Consider the following 17437-nt stretch of genomic DNA (forward strand, 5'->3'; position numbering starts at 1 on the left):
ACTGACTTTGCAAGGTATGTCAGGAAATACCCCTTTTTATAAATATTTCTTAATAAAAGGTGATCCACCAGGAGGCCTGGTCACAGACCGGGCCGCGGGGGCGTTGACCCCCGGAACTCTCTCCAGGTAACTCCAGTGTGTTATTTCTAATGTTTAAATGTGTTAAAAATCTTGTAATAAGTATAATCAATGCATATTTTGAGTCAAAATTTGTATTAAGGTTCTTATAATTAATTCATTTGAAACAGCTATATAACAGAAATGCTGAAATAATATTTTTTAGCAGTTTTACTAAAATCTACTTGGGACTAAGGAAGCAGCTTCATGGCATATGACAGTTATTAAGGGTAAGTAGAAAAGCAATGTATCAGTTGCTGCCGATGAATGGAATAGGCAGTAGATTATTAAATGCTGTAAAGAGCTTCTAAAAGGAGAGAGAGAGATAGAGAGAGATAGAGAGTGATAGAGAGTGATAGAGAGAGAGAGATAGAGAGAGAGATAGAGAGAGAGATAGAGAGAGAGATAGAGGGAGAGATATAGAGAGAGATATAGAGAGATATAGAGAGAGATATAAAGAGAGATATAGAGAGAGATATAGAGAGAGATATAGAGAGAGATAGAGAAAGAGAGAGATAGAGATAGAGATAGAGAGAGAGAGAGATAGAGAGAGAGAGATAGAGAGAGATAGAGGGAGAGATAGAGAGAGAGATAGAGAGAGAGAGAGATAGAGAGATAGATATAGAGAGAGATATAGAGAGAGAGATATATAGAGAGAGATATATAGAGAGAGATATAGAGAGAGATAGAGAGATAGCAAGAGAGAGAGAGATAGAGAGATAGAGATAGAGAGAGAGATATATAGAGAGAGATATAGAGAGAGAGATATAGAGATATAGAGAGAGAGAGATAGAGAGATAGAGAGAGAGATATAGAGAGAGATATAGAGAGAGAGATATAGAGAGAGAGATATAGAGAGCGAGATATCAACAAATAAAAGTGAATTTCATACAAAGATGTACGATGTGACCGTAGATGTTTATAGTGTTTAAAGAAAAACAGGATTAAATGATAATGAAGTATTTTGAATAATGAATTGACATGTTGTCAGTGTGAGAACTGTAACCTTTTCTAAGGGATTCAGTGAACCGGTTAATCAGACTGGAGATTGGAAGTAAGGTGCTTGCACACTGAAGGATGGGTGGGAGTGTTAAAGTGATGCTGAGTGTATTTCCATCTTTGAGCTGTACAGTCTTTGTGAATAAAAAGCTGATGTGGCAGAAACAAAAAAAAAATTAACAAGATGCAGTAAGCTCATACCTGCGGAATGAGAAGTAATGAGAATTGATTCAGTGAAAGGAAAAATAGCTCCAGTGCTTTGGATCAAGAACTTTTGAGAAGCATCAATGTACCCTTCTTAGAGTTAGCCTGCATATATTCTACATTTTCCCAGATAAATCAGAAGTTTAATAGTCGATCCCCTTTAACAGTCAATGAGAATGCATCCAATCCACCTACGTCCTGATGTCTCTCACATTCCCCGTTATTTTGACGCCCGCAATAAACGTGAATGGCAAGGTCGAGTGAGTGGCGTGAGTGACCAGGGATGGTGTGGCGCTTCCTGGGCTTTCTCGACTCTCGGTGTCACTCAAGACAGGTGAGTGACAGTATGTCTTAGTGACAGTGACCTGTTAGTGACAATGACATTTTAATGACTGTCGTATTAGTGACAGTGATGTGTGAGTAACAGTGATGTGTAAATGACAGTGAGTCATTGACGTGTGAATGACAGTGAGTCATTGACGTGTGAATGACAGTGAGTGACAGTGACGTGTTAGGGATAGTAATGTGAGTGACAGTGACGTGTGAGTGACATACAGGAACCTACTGATTTATTTATTTTTACCCAAGATAATGTGTAATTCAAAGGTGAGATAAAAATATAGAAGTACATCATGTTGTTATAAGTTGTGAGATCGTTCTCGATATTCCGCTATCACAAGTGTTCCCGGGGATGTAGTTGGCATGTGGTAGAAAATATCCATTGCTATATCCTTGCAAATTGATACAGTGGTAGAGTTCACTCCATTGCTAAAAGCATGAATAACTCTTGGATTAGCATGGTAGATGGCACTTTATATATCTTTATAAAATACCTTTTATTATTATTATAGGTCAATTTAGTTTTAAAACAATCATAATTAAGTGTAGAAAATATTAAGAAGTTGCATCACATTTATCTTTTTACCGCTCTTATACCATAGTGCATAAAGATCATTGCAAAAAATTGTTTCTTTAATTACATTTAATGAAAGACACGATACATTGAAAATGCATTTATTAACAGTAACACGGTTATAACATTCGTGAACCACAAGAGTTGAACCTACAACCACTGAAAGCCTAACCTGATAAATCAGAGCAAGTAGTGTTTGGTCATCAACTGTGTATTTTCACAAAATTGCAGGTTCTTGTTGTAACTGTGTTGAGATTGTTCATATCAGATTTTGAAAGAGTTACCTGATATCTCTAGAGTTGTGAACGTTTTACCACTGATGGCTTCATTAATCCTGATTAGGAGTGATAAATTCACCAGTGAATGTTGAGATGTGCTTGTATCTTATTCTAACATCTTGGATATCTCGTCATTAATATTAAATCATGTGTATGTATCTTAAAGATCCTCATTCCAGGCATTTTTACTTGTTGCCAGTCACTATTTCATTAAAAAATAAAACAGATTATAAACCATGTTGGCTTTCTAAATTATGAAAATTCTCATGGAACACAAATAGGCTTTTATGGAACTCTAGATTTCCTCAGACCCGATTTTAAAAATTCCTCTTTTAAGACATGAGAGGCATACCTGGAGGTTTCAGGGATCAATGGCCAATGGCACAGTCTGAGACCAGGCCTTGCGGTGGATCAAAGCCCAATCAACCAGGCTGTTACTGTTGGCCGCGTGCAAATCGACGTACGAACCGAGAACGAGGGATTTGAAGAGAATCATCATGGGCTTGGCATCCCTAGTTTTGAAGGTTCTCATTATCCATCCTATTGTTTTCCTAGCAGATGTGGTAGATACATTGTTGTGATCTTTGTAAGTGAGATCCTTTGACATTATCACTGCCAGGACCTTCACATTAGTTTTTAGCTTTATTGTGTGATTGGAAGTTTGGAAGTTGTTTTATACTCTGATGCACTTTTAATTTCCTAGAGTTTTCCATATTGGAGTAATTGAAATTTCTCTTTATTGAACTTCATATTGTGGTTTAATTTAATGACTAAATGTACTACAGTGGTACCTTGACATACGAGTTTAATTCGTTCTTTGACCCAGCTCGTAACTCATTTGCTCGTATATCAAATCAATTTTCCTCAGTGAAATTAATTGAAATGCCAGTAATCTGTTCCAGCCCCCCAAAAAACCACCCTAATTTTTTTGTTACAGGTTTTTAAATACACCTTTCAAGGCAGGTGAAATTGCTGACCTAGAAAATGTACAGAGAACCTTCACGGCGTGCATAACGGAGATAAAACACCTCAGTTACTGGGAGCGCTTGAAGTTTCTGAACCTGTACTCCCTGGAATGCAGGTGGGAGAGATACATGATTATATACACCTGGAAAATCCTAGAGGGACTAGTACCGAACTTGCACATGAAAATCACTCGCAACGAAAGCAAAAGACTCTGCAGACAATGCAACATCCCCCCAATGAAAAGCAGGGGTGTCACTAGCACGTTAAAAGACAATACAATAAGTGTCAGGGGCCTGAGACTGTTCAACTGCCTCCCAGCATACATAAAGGGGATTACCAATAGACCCCTGGCTGTCTTCAAGCAGGCACTGGACAAGCACCTAAAGTCGGTACCTGACCAGCCGGGCTGTGGCTCGTACGTTGGATTGCATGCAGCCAGCAGTAACAGCCTGGTGGATCAGGCTCTGATCCACCAGGAGGCCTGGTCACAGACTGGGCTGTGGGGGCGTTGACCCCTGGAACTCTCCAGGTAAACTCCAGGTAAGAAAAATGTATTTATAAATAAGAAATGATTTTTGCCTTTTTTGCCAGGTTCCAGCAAAGTTTTAGAAATGCTGGAGTATATATAAAACTCCTTGACGCATGGTGTAAGATAAGCGTCACCCCACTGGCAGTGGAGTGACACTCGTGGAGTGACATTTGATGATCATGCTTTGCCTTGGCTTTATTTTTCACTGTTACACAAAAACATAAGAACATAAGAACGAAGGAACACTGCAGAAGGCCTACTGGCCCATGCGAGGCAGGTCCAAGTCTCCTACCGGCTTAAGCCAATGCACCCAACCTAGTCAGGTCAGGTCACATTGACTTAAGGGAGGAACACGGCAACTGACCTGATAGCACAAGCTATCAGGCCCAACTCACACCCACCCACATCCACTCATGTATTTATCCAACCTATTTTTAAAGCTACACAACGTTCTGGCCTCTATAACTGTACTCGGGAGTTTGTTCCACTCATCCACAAATCTATTACCAAACCAGTACTTTCCTATATCCTTCCTGAATCTGAATTTTTCCAACTTAAAACCATTGCTGCGAGTCCTGTCTAGGCTAGATATTTTCAGCACACTATTTACATCCCCTTTATTTATTCCTGTCTTCCATTTATACACCTCAATCATATCATATCCATGGGGAAGTGGAATAAGAATCTTTCCTCCGTAAGCCATGCGTGTTGTAAAAGTCAACTAAAATGCCGGGAACAATGGGCTAGTAACCCCTTTTCCTGTAAAGATTACTAAAAAGAATAAGAAGAAGAAAATTGTCAAAGTGGGAAGTCTGAATGTGCGTGGATGTTGTGCAGATGATAAGAAAGAGATGATTGTGGATGTTATGAATGAGAAGAAGCTGGATGTCCTGGCTTTAAGTGAAACAAAGCTGAAGGGGGTGGGAGAGTTTCAGTGGAGAGGAATAAATGGGATTAGGTCAGGGGTTTCAAATAGAGTTAGAGCTAAAGAAGGAGTAGCAATAATGTTGAAGGATAAGCTATGGCAGGAAAAGAGGGACTATAAATGTATTAATTCAAGGATTATGTGGAGTAAAATAAAGATTGGATGTGAAAAGTGGGTTATAATAAGCGTGTATGCACCTGGAGAAGAGAGAAGTGTAGAGGAGAGAGAGAGATTTTGGGAAATGTTGAGTGAATGCGTGGGGAGTTTTGAATCAAGTGTGAGAGTAATGGTGGTTGGGGATTTCAATGGTAAAGTGGGTAAAAATGTTATGGAGGGAGTAGTAGGTAAATTTGGGGTGCCAGGGGTAAATGTAAATGGTGAGCCTTTAATTGAGCTATGTGTAGAAAGAAATTTGGTAATAAGTAATACATATTTTATGAAAAAGAGGATAAATAAATATACAAGGTATGATGTAGCATGTAATGAAAGTAGTTTATTAGATTATGTATTGGTGGATAAAAAGTTGATGGGTAGGCTCCAGGATGTACATGTTTATAGAGGGGCAACTGATATATCGGATCATTATTTAGTTGTAGCTACAGTTAGAGTAAGAGGTAGACGGGAAAAGAGGAAGGTGGCAACAACAAGTAAGAGGGAGGTGAAAGTGTATAAACTAAGGGAGGAGGAAGTTCGGGTGAGATATAAGCGACTATTGGCAGAAAGGTGGGCTAGTGCAAAGATGAGTAGTGGGGGGGTTGAAAAGGGTTGGAATAGTTTTAAAAATGCAGTATTAGAATGTGGGGCAGAAGTTTGTGGTTATAGGAGGGTGGGGGCAGGAGGAAAGAGGAGTGATTGGTGGAATGATGAAGTAAAGGGTGTGATAAAAGAGAAAAAGGTAGCTTATGAGAGGTTTTTACAAAGCAGAAGTGTTATAAGAAGAGCAGAGTATATGGAGAGTAAAAGAAAGGTAAAGAGAGTGGTGAGAGAGTGCAAAAGGAGAGCAGATGATAGAGTGGGAGAGGCACTGTCAAGAAATTTTAATGAAAATAAGAAAAAATTTTGGAGTGAGTTAAACAAGTTAAGAAAGCCTAGGGAAAATATGGATTTGTCAGTTAAAAACAGAGTAGGGGAGTTAGTAGATGGGGAGATGGAGGTATTGGGTAGATGGCGAGAATATTTTGAGGAACTTTTAAATGTTAAGGAAGAAACAGAGGCAGTAATTTCATGCACTGGTCAGGGAGGTATACCATCTTTTAGGAGTGAAGAAGAGCAGAATGTAAGTGTGGGGGAGGCACGTGAGGCATTACGTAAAATGAAAGGGGGTAAAGCAGCTGGAACTGATGGGATCATGACAGAAATGTTAAAAGCAGGGGGGGATATAGTGTTGGAGTGGTTGGTACTTTTGTTTAATAAATGTATGAAAGAGAGGAAGGTACCTAGGGATTGGCGGAGAGCATGTATAGTCCCTTTATATAAAGGGAAAGGGGACAAAAGAGACTGTAAAAATTATAGAGGAATAAGCTTACTGAGTATACCAGGAAAAGTGTACGGTAGGGTTATAATTGAAAGAATTAGAGGTAAGACAGAATGTAGGATTGCGGATGAGCAAGGAGGTTTCAGAGTGGGTAGGGGATGTGTAGATCAGGTGTTTACATTGAAGCATATATGTGAACAGTATTTAGATAAAGATAGGGAAGTTTTTATTGCATTTATGGATTTAGAAAAGGCATATGATAGAGTGGATAGAGGAGCAATGTGGCAGATGTTGCAAGTATATGGAATAGGTGGTAAGTTATTAAATGCTGTAAAGAGTTTTTATGAGGATAGTGAGGCTCAGGTTAGGGTGTGTAGAAGAGAGGGAGACTACTTCCCGGTAAAAGTAGGTCTTAGACAGGGATGTGTAATGTCACCATGGTTGTTTAATATATTTATAGATGGGGTTGTAAAGGAAGTAAATGCTAGGGTGTTCGGGAGAGGGGTGGGATTAAATTTTGGGGAATCAAATTCAAAATGGGAATTGGCACAGTTACTTTTTGCTGATGATACTGTGCTTATGGGAGATTCTAAAGAAAAATTGCAAAGGTTAGTGGATGAGTTTGGGAATGTGTGTAAAGGTAGAAAGTTGAAAGTGAACAAGAGTAAGGTGATGAGGGTGTCAAATGATTTAGATAAAGAAAAATTGGATATCAAATTGGGGAGGAGGAGTATGGAAGAAGTGAATGTTTTCAGATACTTGGGAGTTGACGTGTCGGCGGATGGATTTATGAAGGATGAGGTTAATCATAGAATTGATGAGGGAAAAAAGGTGAGTGGTGCGTTGAGGCATATGTGGAGTCAAAAAACGTTATCTATGGAGGCAAAGAAGGGAATGTATGAAAGTATAGTAGTACCAACACTCTTATATGGGTGTGAAGCTTGGGTGGTAAATGCAGCAGCGAGGAGACGGTTGGAGGCAGTGGAGATGTCCTGTTTAAGGGCAATTTGTGGTGTAAATATTATGCAGAAAATTCGGAGTGTGGAAATTAGGAGAAGGTGTGGAGTTAATAAAAGTATTAGTCAGAGGGCAGAAGAGGGGTTGTTGAGGTGGTTTGGTCATTTAGAGAGAATGGATCAAAGTAGAATGACATGGAAAGCATATAAATCTATAGGGGAGGGAAGGCGGGGTAGGGGTCGTCCTCGAAAGGGTTGGAGAGAGGGGGGGTAAAGGAGGTTTTGTGGGCAAGGGGCTTGGACTTCCAGCAAGCGTGCGTGAGCGTGTTAGATAGGAGTGAATGGAGACGAATGGTACTTGGGACCTGACGATCTGTTGGAGTGTGAGCAGGGTAATATTTAGTGAAGGGATTCAGGGAAACCGGTTATTTTCATATAGTCGGACTTGAGTCCTGGAAATGGGAAGTACAATGCCTGCACTTTAAAGGAGGGGTTTGGGATATTGGCAGTTTGGAGGGATATGTTGTGTATCTTTATATGTGTATGCTTCTAGACTGTTGTATTCTGAGCACCTCTGCAAAAACAGTGATAATGTGCGAGTGTGGTGAAAGTGTTGAATGATGATGATGGGGATTTTCTTTCTTTTTTGGGTCACCCTGCCTCGGTGGGAGACGGCCGACTTGTTGAAAAAAAAAAAAAAAAATCATATCCCCCCTAATTCTACGTCTTTCTAGAGAGTGCAGATTCAGGGCCCTTAGTCTATCCTCATAGGGAAGGTTTCTGATACATGGGATCAACTTTGTCATCCTCCTTTGTACATTTTCCAGAGAATTTATATCCATTCTGTAATACGGTGACCAAAACTGTGCAGCATAATCTAAATGAGGCCTAACCAAGGATGTATAGAGTTGAAGAACAACCTGAGGACTCCTATTATTTATGCTTCTTGATATAAAGCCAAGGATTCTATTAGCTTTATTGCGAACACTTATGCACTGTTGTCTTGGTTTCAGATTACTGCTAATCAGAACTCCTAAATCTTTTTCGCAATCCGTAATATTAAGATCTACATTATTTAGTTTATATGTGGCATGGTTATTGTCCTGTCCAACATTTAGAACTTTGCATTTGTCTATATTAAACTGCATCTGCCACTTCTCCGACCACTGCATCAGTCTATTCAAATCTTCCTGGAGTGCTCGAATGTCCTCGTCAGAATGAATATCTATCTGTTTCTATCTGTCTAGCTCTGTTTATCTCTGTCACTGCTTATCTGTCTTTCTGTCTGCCTTTGTTTGTGTCTTCCTGTCTCTCTACTTGTCTCTGTCTCAGAGAGAGAGAGAGCTGTTCATGAATCAACAGGTGTTACACATGATGCAGAGTTGTCGTGTCTGATACCTGAAAAAGTGAAAATGTGTGTTACTTGCCAGTCATGCTTATTTTGCCTTATATCTGCAAGCATAGAATAGCACTCTGTCTGGATTTTTTGGGTTATCCTAGGTAATTTACACTATGTATAACTGTGTTTGTGTGTACCTGTGAGATAGACACAAACAGAGATAGATACAGACAGACAGAAGATAGAGACAGCCAAAGCAAATCAGTCAGCCAGCCAGCCAGCCGCCGGCCAGCCAGCCACTGAACTAGCCGGCCTGCCGAACATGTATTACACATTCCGAATTTTTTTTTTTTACACAGGGTTTGACAAGGTTAGGTTAAGGATCCCTAGCTTTATTGACAAGCTATTTACAGGTTAAGGATTCCTAACTTTATTGACAAGCTAAGAGCTGTTACCTACATCAGCTCATTTGAAAGCATTTTTATTGTTATGAGATATACAAGTAGGGAACAGGATGAAGTTGGAGCCATCTGTGGGCCAGCATTTTCATTTGATCAACTGACTTTATCTCGTTGACATCATTATGCTGTACGAATGTGTTCCATACTCGAGTCATCCTGGGTATATATGATCTCAGATGGAGTGATGTTCTGGAGAAGGGTACAGTCAGAGTGAAGTTGCTGCTTTCTGTCCATCTTGTGGCATAAAAGCTTGTTTCTCGCTGTCCTCGAAGTGGATCCAAGTGTGGTACTTTGACAATATTGGCCTTGTACATAACAGTAAGGCCACCCACATCCCTCCTGTGTTGAAGGCTCTGCTGAAATGACAGGTCTATCCAGGATGGGTCCAGGCGAGAGATGAGACGTCTTGCTCTGTTCTCTACTCTGTCAAGCAGTCGCAGATGAGAGGGGGGGGGGCAGGCAAACCAAGAAAGCGGAGCATACTCAAGGTGTGAGTGTACTTGTGCCTCGTACAGAATCTTGCAACCCCTACTGTCAAGTAGATGCGAGATACGGCGAAGTGCTGTAAGCTTCCTGGCTCCCTTGTTTGCAAGATTTACAACATGGTTCTCCATGGTTAGTTTGGAGTCAAATTTCACCCCAAGGATATCAACTTCTTCTACAGGTGCCAACACCCTCCCATTCATCCTTACTACTGCACCAGCATTACCATCATGGTGCCTAGAGATGATCATCATTTGCGTTTTCTCAGGTGGAAATGTTACTTGCCATCTATTTCCCCAAGCTGATATAGCTCTTAGCTGGTGATTGATGTAGCTTAGAGCAGCTGGCATTTCTTCTCTTGGATAAGTGAATGTCCATATACAGTCGTCTGCATATGCATGGGATTCTGGGATGAGATGAAGGTCGTTGAAGTAGACATTCCATAACAATGGTCCCAGCACGCTTCTTTGTGGAACACTTGCCCCAATAGGATGTCTTGCTGATTCCGTTCCATTGCGAACTACACTTAGAGATCTACCATGAAGGTAATCACTGAGGAGACATAGTGTAGAGCCTGCAATTCCCAGTGCTTGAAGTTTTGCTAAGAGGCCCTGGTGCCACACCCGGTCGAAAGCACCAGCAATGTCCAGTGCTACCACACAGCTGACTTTGGATTCATCCAGTGACTGGTGCCACTTAGTGGAGAGGTTTAACAACAGATCGGCAGCAGAGTAACCTTTCCTGAAGCCATATTGACGATCACAAAGTTGTGAGTGGTAGTCAGAAAACTGTCATTTGTCTTGAGATTATTGTCTCAAGGATCTTATCAGTGATTGACAGTAGTGACACTGGTCTGTAGTTGCTGATTTCTGCTCTGCTCTTCCTTTTGTGAACAGGGACTACATTTGCCTCTTTCCACAGAGATGACCATTTACACTGTACTAGGCAGTGCTGAAAGATGCAAGTTAGAGGTGCTGCTAGCTGGTCTCCACATCTTCTCAGCAATCTTGGGCTCAACTTGTCTGGGCCCACAGCCTTTTCTTGGTCAAGCAATTTAAGAAGGAAATGCACCTCCTCCTGCCTTATTGTCACCACTGACAGTTTTGACACAGTTCTTGCAGCTACCTTGCATTTTGGTGGCAAAGTGTTCGGCAAAGAGGTCCGCCTTCTCTTGACTACTAGTATAGGTGGTCCCATCATGTCGATTGTTTCCCTTTACTTAGGGCATATGTTTTTTGGGGGATGAAATGGATTAATGGCATTTCAGTTAATTTCATTGGTGGAATGATGATGTAAAGAGAGTAGTAAGGGAGAAAAAGTTAGCATATGAGAGGTTTTTACAATGTAGAAGTGATACGAGGAGGGAAGAGTTTGCGGAGAGAAAAAGAGAGGTTAAGAGAGTGCTGAACAATGTAAAAAGAGAACAAATGAGAGAGTGGGTGAGATGCTGTCAACAAATTTTGTTGAAAATAAGAAAAAGCTTTGGAGTGAGATTAATAAGTTGAGGAAGCCTAGGGAACAAATGGTTTTGACAGTTAAAAATGGGAGAAGAGAGTTATTAAATGAAGAGTTAGAGGTCTTGGGAAGATGGAGGGAATATTTTGAAGAATTGTTAAATGTTGATGAAGATAGGGAGGCTGTGATTTTGTGTATAGGGCAAGGAGGAATAACATCTTGGAGTGAGGAAGAGCCAGTTGTGAGTGTGGGGGAAGTTTGTGAGGCAGTGGGTAGAGTGAAAGGGGGTAAGGCAGCTGGGATTGATGGGATAAAGATAGAAATGTTAAAAGCAGGAGGGGATATAGTTTTAGAGTGGTTGGTGTTATTATTTAATAAATGTATGGAAGAGGGTAAGGTACCTAGGGATAGGCAGAGAGCATGCATAGTTCCTTTGTATAAAGGCAAAGGGGATAAAAGAGAGTGCAAAAATTATAGGGGAATAAGTCTGTTGAGTATACCTGGTAAAGTGTTTGGTAGTTATTATTGAAAGAATTAAGAGTAAGACAGAAAGTAGGATAGCAGATGAACAAGGAGGCTTTAGGAAAGGTAGGGGGTGTGTAGACCAAGTGTTTACAGTGAAACATATAGGTGAACAGTATTTAGATAAGGGTAAAGAGGTTTTTGTGGCATTTATGGATTTAGAAAAGGAATATAACAGGGTGGATAGGGGGGCAATGTGGCAGATTTTGCAGGTGTCTGGTGTAAGAGGTAGGTTACTGAAAGCAGTGAAGAGTTTTTATGAGGATAGTGAGGCTCAGGTTAGAGTATGTAGGAGAGTGGGAGATTATTTCCCAGTAAAAGTAGGCCTTAGACAAGGATGTGTGATGTCGCCGTGGTTGTTCAATATGTTTATAGATGGGGTTGTAAGAGAAGTGAATGCTAGGGTCTTGGCAAGAGGTGTGGAGTTAAAAGATAAAGAATCAAAGACAAAGTGGGAATTGTCACAGTTGCTCTTTGCTGATGAAACAGTGCTTTTGGGAGATTCTGAAAAGAAGTTGCAGAGGTTGGTGGATGAATTTGGTAGGGCATGTAAAAGAAGAAAATTGAAAGTGAATATAGGAAAGAGTAAGGTTATGAAGATAACAAAAAGATTAGGTGACGAAAGACTGGATATCAGATTGGAGGGAGAGAGTATGGAGGACGTGAATGTATTCAGATATTTAGGAGTGGACGTGTCAACAGATGGGTCTATGAAGGATGAGGTGAATCACAGAATTGATGAGGGTAAAAGGGTGAGTGGTGCACTTAAGAGTCTGTGGAGACAAAAAACTTTGTCCATGGAAGCAAAAAGGGGAATGTATGAGAGTATAGTGGTACCAACACTCTTGTATAGGTGTGAAGCATGGGTGATGAATGTTGCAGCGAGGAGAAGGCTGGAGGCAGTGGAGATGTCATGTCTGAGGGGAATGTGTGGTGTGAATATAATGCAGAGAATTCATAGTTCGGAAAATAGGAGAAGGTGTGGGATTACCAAAACTTATCCAGAGGGCTGAGGAAGGGTTGTTGAGGTGGTTCGGACATGTAGAGAGAATGGAACAATCAGATTGACTTCGAGAGTGTATAAATCTGCAGTGGAGGGAAGGCGGGGTAGGGGTCGGCCTTAGAAGGGTTGGAGGGAGGGGAGTAAAGGAGGTTTTGTGTGCGAGGGGCTTGGACTTCCAGCAAGTGTGCATGAGCGTACATTGGGAGTGAATGGAGACAAATGGTTTTTAATACTTGACGTGGTGTTGGAGTGTGAGCAAAGTAACATTTATGAAGGGATTCAGGGAAACTGGCAGACTGGACTTGAGTCCTGGAGATGGGAAGTACAGTGTCTGCACTCTGAAGGACGGGTGTTAATGTTGCAGTTTTATAACTGCAGTGTAAAGCACCCCTCTGGCAAGACAGTGATGGAGTGAATGTGTTAATAAAAAAAATAAAATATGTTATAGAACATTCTGGTAGGATGACATTACCAGTGGTATCAAAATTGAAAGGATGTTACACATTGGTTATTATTGAGGATTTTGATATTTCCTCTCTCCAGTGAGTGGCGGCATATCTGAAGCTTGCTCGTAGCTCAGATTTTGGCTCACAACTCAAGAAAAAAAATCGACTGAGCGAAGGCTCATAACTTGGAAAACTTGTAAGTTGGTGCACTCATAAGTCAAGGTACCACTGTATTTTCATAGCTATAAATAACGTATGATATGAGTGTGTGGGCTATATCATGTTAAAGCTTATGTTAACTGCTATCTTGTGTAATTGTTTAACTTCGAAAATATGGGCAGAATGTTCATGTAAGACGAAAAGGCTTACCTGCTTGGTGCAGATTCCCATGCTGTCACACCAGGATCTGTACTTACATTACTGGGTATACCTGACAGATTGAATAGGAAATGAATCCAGATCTATACAAGTTAATTTGAACTGATTGTTGTGCCATATTATGTTGAATCGTGAGGTTTCATTTTATTATGTGAAGCATCAAGAGTTCCCACAGACTGTTGATGTTGTTCTAGGATTTCTGAGTTAACTGTATGCAGCTTCTCACAGCACATGACTAAATGTATCTATTGGTTGTAGGTTCAAGATCACATGAACACTACATTTGATTACAATATTATTTAATCATAATGATTCCAGAATCGAATTGTAAAAATCTTGAACGATGATTAATTATTTTTCCAAGTTGTATAAAGTTCTTTATATTTGCTTAGTCATTAATTCTGGCCAATTAAGTGATTTTCTTTCCCCCCACTTAATATGTCACTAATAGAGCTATATACAATTGGCTTAATATTCCTGTGTAGTCTTGTAAAATTTTAACTTGAATTATACTATGATAGTGCACTAATGCAATGATAACTCACTTGCAACAAGATAAACTTTTGCAAATAATGAAATAATGACCTGCTTTTGAGATAAGCTAGTATACTCTTGCAGTGAGTTGCAACAAAACAATGTACTTTTATAACAGGATGATGATCAGCATGATACTTTTTTTCTTTGAATCAAGACAAGTAATTCACATTTCTACAAAGATATTTTGCTAAAAGATACAGAAGGGCTCAGCTTCCGGGTTATTTCTGTAAAGCGAAAATTGCTGTAAAGTGAAACATAGCCTTTTTTCACTTTCAAATGCATATGAAAGCTTAACAACACATTTACACTATCATATGTTAAGTAAGTAATAGAGCTAGGCCTAAAAAATGCATATACAATACACACATTATTTACCTGAAAATGGTTTCATTCTTAGCTTATAGTGAGTGGTTAATATATTTTTTGTTGGAAGTCTGAATAAATGAAGAATGAGTATAATTGGAAAATACTGCATTACTGAAATGCTGTAAAGCGAAACGCTGTACGGCGGCCCTGTAACACACTGTTGAAGCATAATAATGTTTTTGATATAAAATAAAGTCCCCTTGTCTCCTTCATAAAGATCTTATACACTAGCTATTTTGCAGATGTTTCATTGCTATACTTTACTATCTAACAAGAGGAATGGCAATACCATTTGAAACAGAATTTAGCAAACAAATTCTTTTGTAAAAATGAGTACTACTGTAGATGGGTGGCAGCTTCCTATTGATGTATATTGACGTCATTGATTATATTTCTTTTGTCAGGTTGTCTATCGAGTCCCTAGGGAACGAGTCAGTGAGACTGGCACCACAACACCTCATCAGCTGTGATAGACGCGGCCAGAGTGGCTGTCAGGGAGGACACGTAGATAGGGCCTGGCAGTACCTCAGGAGGATTGGGTAAGTCAGGCATGATAGAATACTCATTCTTTCAACGTCTGTGTATCCAAACACATTATTATTGTTATATTATCTTATTATTATTTTTTTATTTTTATTATCACACTGGCCGATTCCCACCAAGGCAGGGTGGCCCAAAAAAGAAAAACTTTCACTATCATTCACTCCATCACTGTCTTGCCAGAAGGGTGCTTTACACTACAGTTTTTAAACTGCAACATTAACACCCCTCCTTCAGAGTGCAGGCACTGTACTTCCCATCTCCAGGACTCAAGTCCGGCCTGCCGGTTTCCCTGAATCCCTTCATAAATGTTACTTTGCTCACACTCCAACAGCACGTCAAGTATTAAAAACCATTTGTCTCCATTCACTCCTATCAAACACACTCATGCATGCCTGCTGGAAGTCCAAGCCCCTCGTACACAAAACCTCCTTTACCCCCTCCCTCCAACCTTTCTTAGGCCGACCCCTACCCCGCCTTCCTTCCACTACAGACTGATACACTCTTGAAGTCGCTCTGTTTCGCTCCATTCTCTCTACATGTCCGAACGACCTCAACAACCCTTCCTCAGCCCTCTGGACAACAGTTTTGGTAATCCCGCACCTCCTCCTAACTTCCAAACTACGAATTCTCTGCATTATATTCACACCACACATTGCCCTCAGACATGACATCTCCACTGCCTCCAGCCTTCTCCTCGCTGCAACAGTCATCACCCATGCTTCACACCAATATAAGAGCGTTGGTAAAACTATACTCTCATACATTCCCCTCTTTGCCTCCAAGGACAAAGTTCTTTGTCTCCACAGACTCCTAAGTGCACCACTCACCCTTTTCCCCTCATCAATTCTATGATTCACCTCATCTTTCATAGACCCATCCGCTGACACATCCACTCCCAAATATCTGAATACATTCACCTCCTCCATACTCTCTCCCTCCAATCTGATATCCAATCTTTCATCACCTAATCTTTTTGTTATCCTCATAACCTTACTCTTTCCTGTATTCACTTTTAATTTTCTTCTTTTGCACACCCTACCAAATTCATCCACCAATCTCTGCAACTTCTCTTCAGAATCTCCCAAGAGCAGAGTGTCATATGCAAAGAGCAACTGTGACAACTCCCACTTTGTGTGATTCTTTATCTTATAACTCCACGCCTCTTGCCAAGACCCTCGCATTTACTTCTCTTACAACCCCATCTATAAATATATTAAACAACCACGGTGACATCACACATCCTTGTCTAAGGCCTACTTTTACTGGGAAATAATTTCCCTCTTTCCTACATACTCTAACTTGAGCCTCACTATCCTCATAAAAACTCTTCACTGCTTTCAGTAACCTACCTCCTACACCATACACCTGCAACATCTGCCACATTGCCCCCCTATCCACCCTGTCATATGCCTTTTCCAAATACATAAATGCCACAAAGACCTCTTTAGCCTTATCTAAATACTGTTCACTTATATGTTTCACTGTAAACACCTGGTCCACACACCCCCTACCTTTCCTAAAGCCTCCTTGTTCATCTGCTATCCTATTCTCAGTCTTACTTTTAATTCTTTCAATAATAACTCTACCATTCACTTTACCAGGTATACTCAACAGACTTATCCCCCTATAATTTTTGCACTCTCTTTTGCCCCCTTTGCCTTTATACAAAGGAACTATACATGCTCTCTGCCAATCCCTAGGTACCTTACCCTCTTCCATACATTTATTAAATAATTGCACCAACCACTCCAAAACTATATCCCCACCTGCTTTTAACATTTCTATCTTTATTCCATCAATCCCGGCTGCCTTACCCCCTTTCATTTTACCTACTGCCTCACGAACTTCCCCCACACTCACAACTGGCTCTTCCTCACTCCTACAAGATGTTATTCCTCCTTGCCCTATACACTAAATCACAGCTTCCCTATCTTCATCAACATTTAACAGTTCCTCAAAATATTCCCTCCATCTTCCCAATACCTCTAACTCTCCATTTAATAACTCTCCTCTCCTATTTTTAACTGAAAAATCCATTTGTTCTCTAGGCTTCCTTAACTTGTTAATCTCACTCCAAAACTTTTTCTTATTTTCAACAAAATTTGTTGATAACATCTCACCCACTCTCTCATTTGCTCTCTTTTTACATTGCTTCACCACTCTCTTAACCTCTCTCTTTTTCTCCATATACTCTTCCCTCCTTGCATCACTTCTACTTTGTAAAAACTTCTCATATGCTAACTTTTTCTCCCTTACTACTCTCTTTACATCATCATTCCACCAATCGCTCCTCTTCCCTCCCGCACCCACTTTCCTGTAACCACAAACTTCTGCTGAACACTCTAACACTACATTTTTAAACCTACCCCATACCTCTTCGACCCCATTGCCTATGCTCTCATTAGCCCATCTATCCTCCAATAGCTGTTTATATCTTACCCTAACTGCCTCCTCTTTTAGTTTATAAACTTTCACCTCTCTCTTCCCTGATGCTTTTATTCTCCTTGTATCCCATCTACCTTTTACTCTGTGTAGCTACAACT

At 40.3% G+C, this 17437-nt stretch overlaps 1 protein-coding gene across 4 annotated transcripts in view; it reads left to right on the forward strand.

Moving 5' to 3' along the window:
• The window catches only part of LOC128694293 (uncharacterized peptidase C1-like protein F26E4.3), a 151856-nt gene that overhangs the window by 84127 nt on the left and 50292 nt on the right, over window positions 1-17437 (forward strand). For all 4 annotated transcript variants that reach the window (XM_070093732.1, XM_070093735.1, XM_070093733.1 and 1 more), the window contains 2 exons: window positions 1488-1654; window positions 14756-14890. In XM_070093732.1, coding sequence (XP_069949833.1) covers window positions 1488-1654; window positions 14756-14890 — 302 coding nt within the window. The remainder of the gene's footprint in view (window positions 1-1487; window positions 1655-14755; window positions 14891-17437) is intronic.

This window comes from Cherax quadricarinatus, chromosome 43, assembly GCF_038502225.1.
Source record: "Cherax quadricarinatus isolate ZL_2023a chromosome 43, ASM3850222v1, whole genome shotgun sequence".
NCBI classification, from domain to species: Eukaryota; Metazoa; Arthropoda; class Malacostraca; order Decapoda; family Parastacidae; genus Cherax; species Cherax quadricarinatus.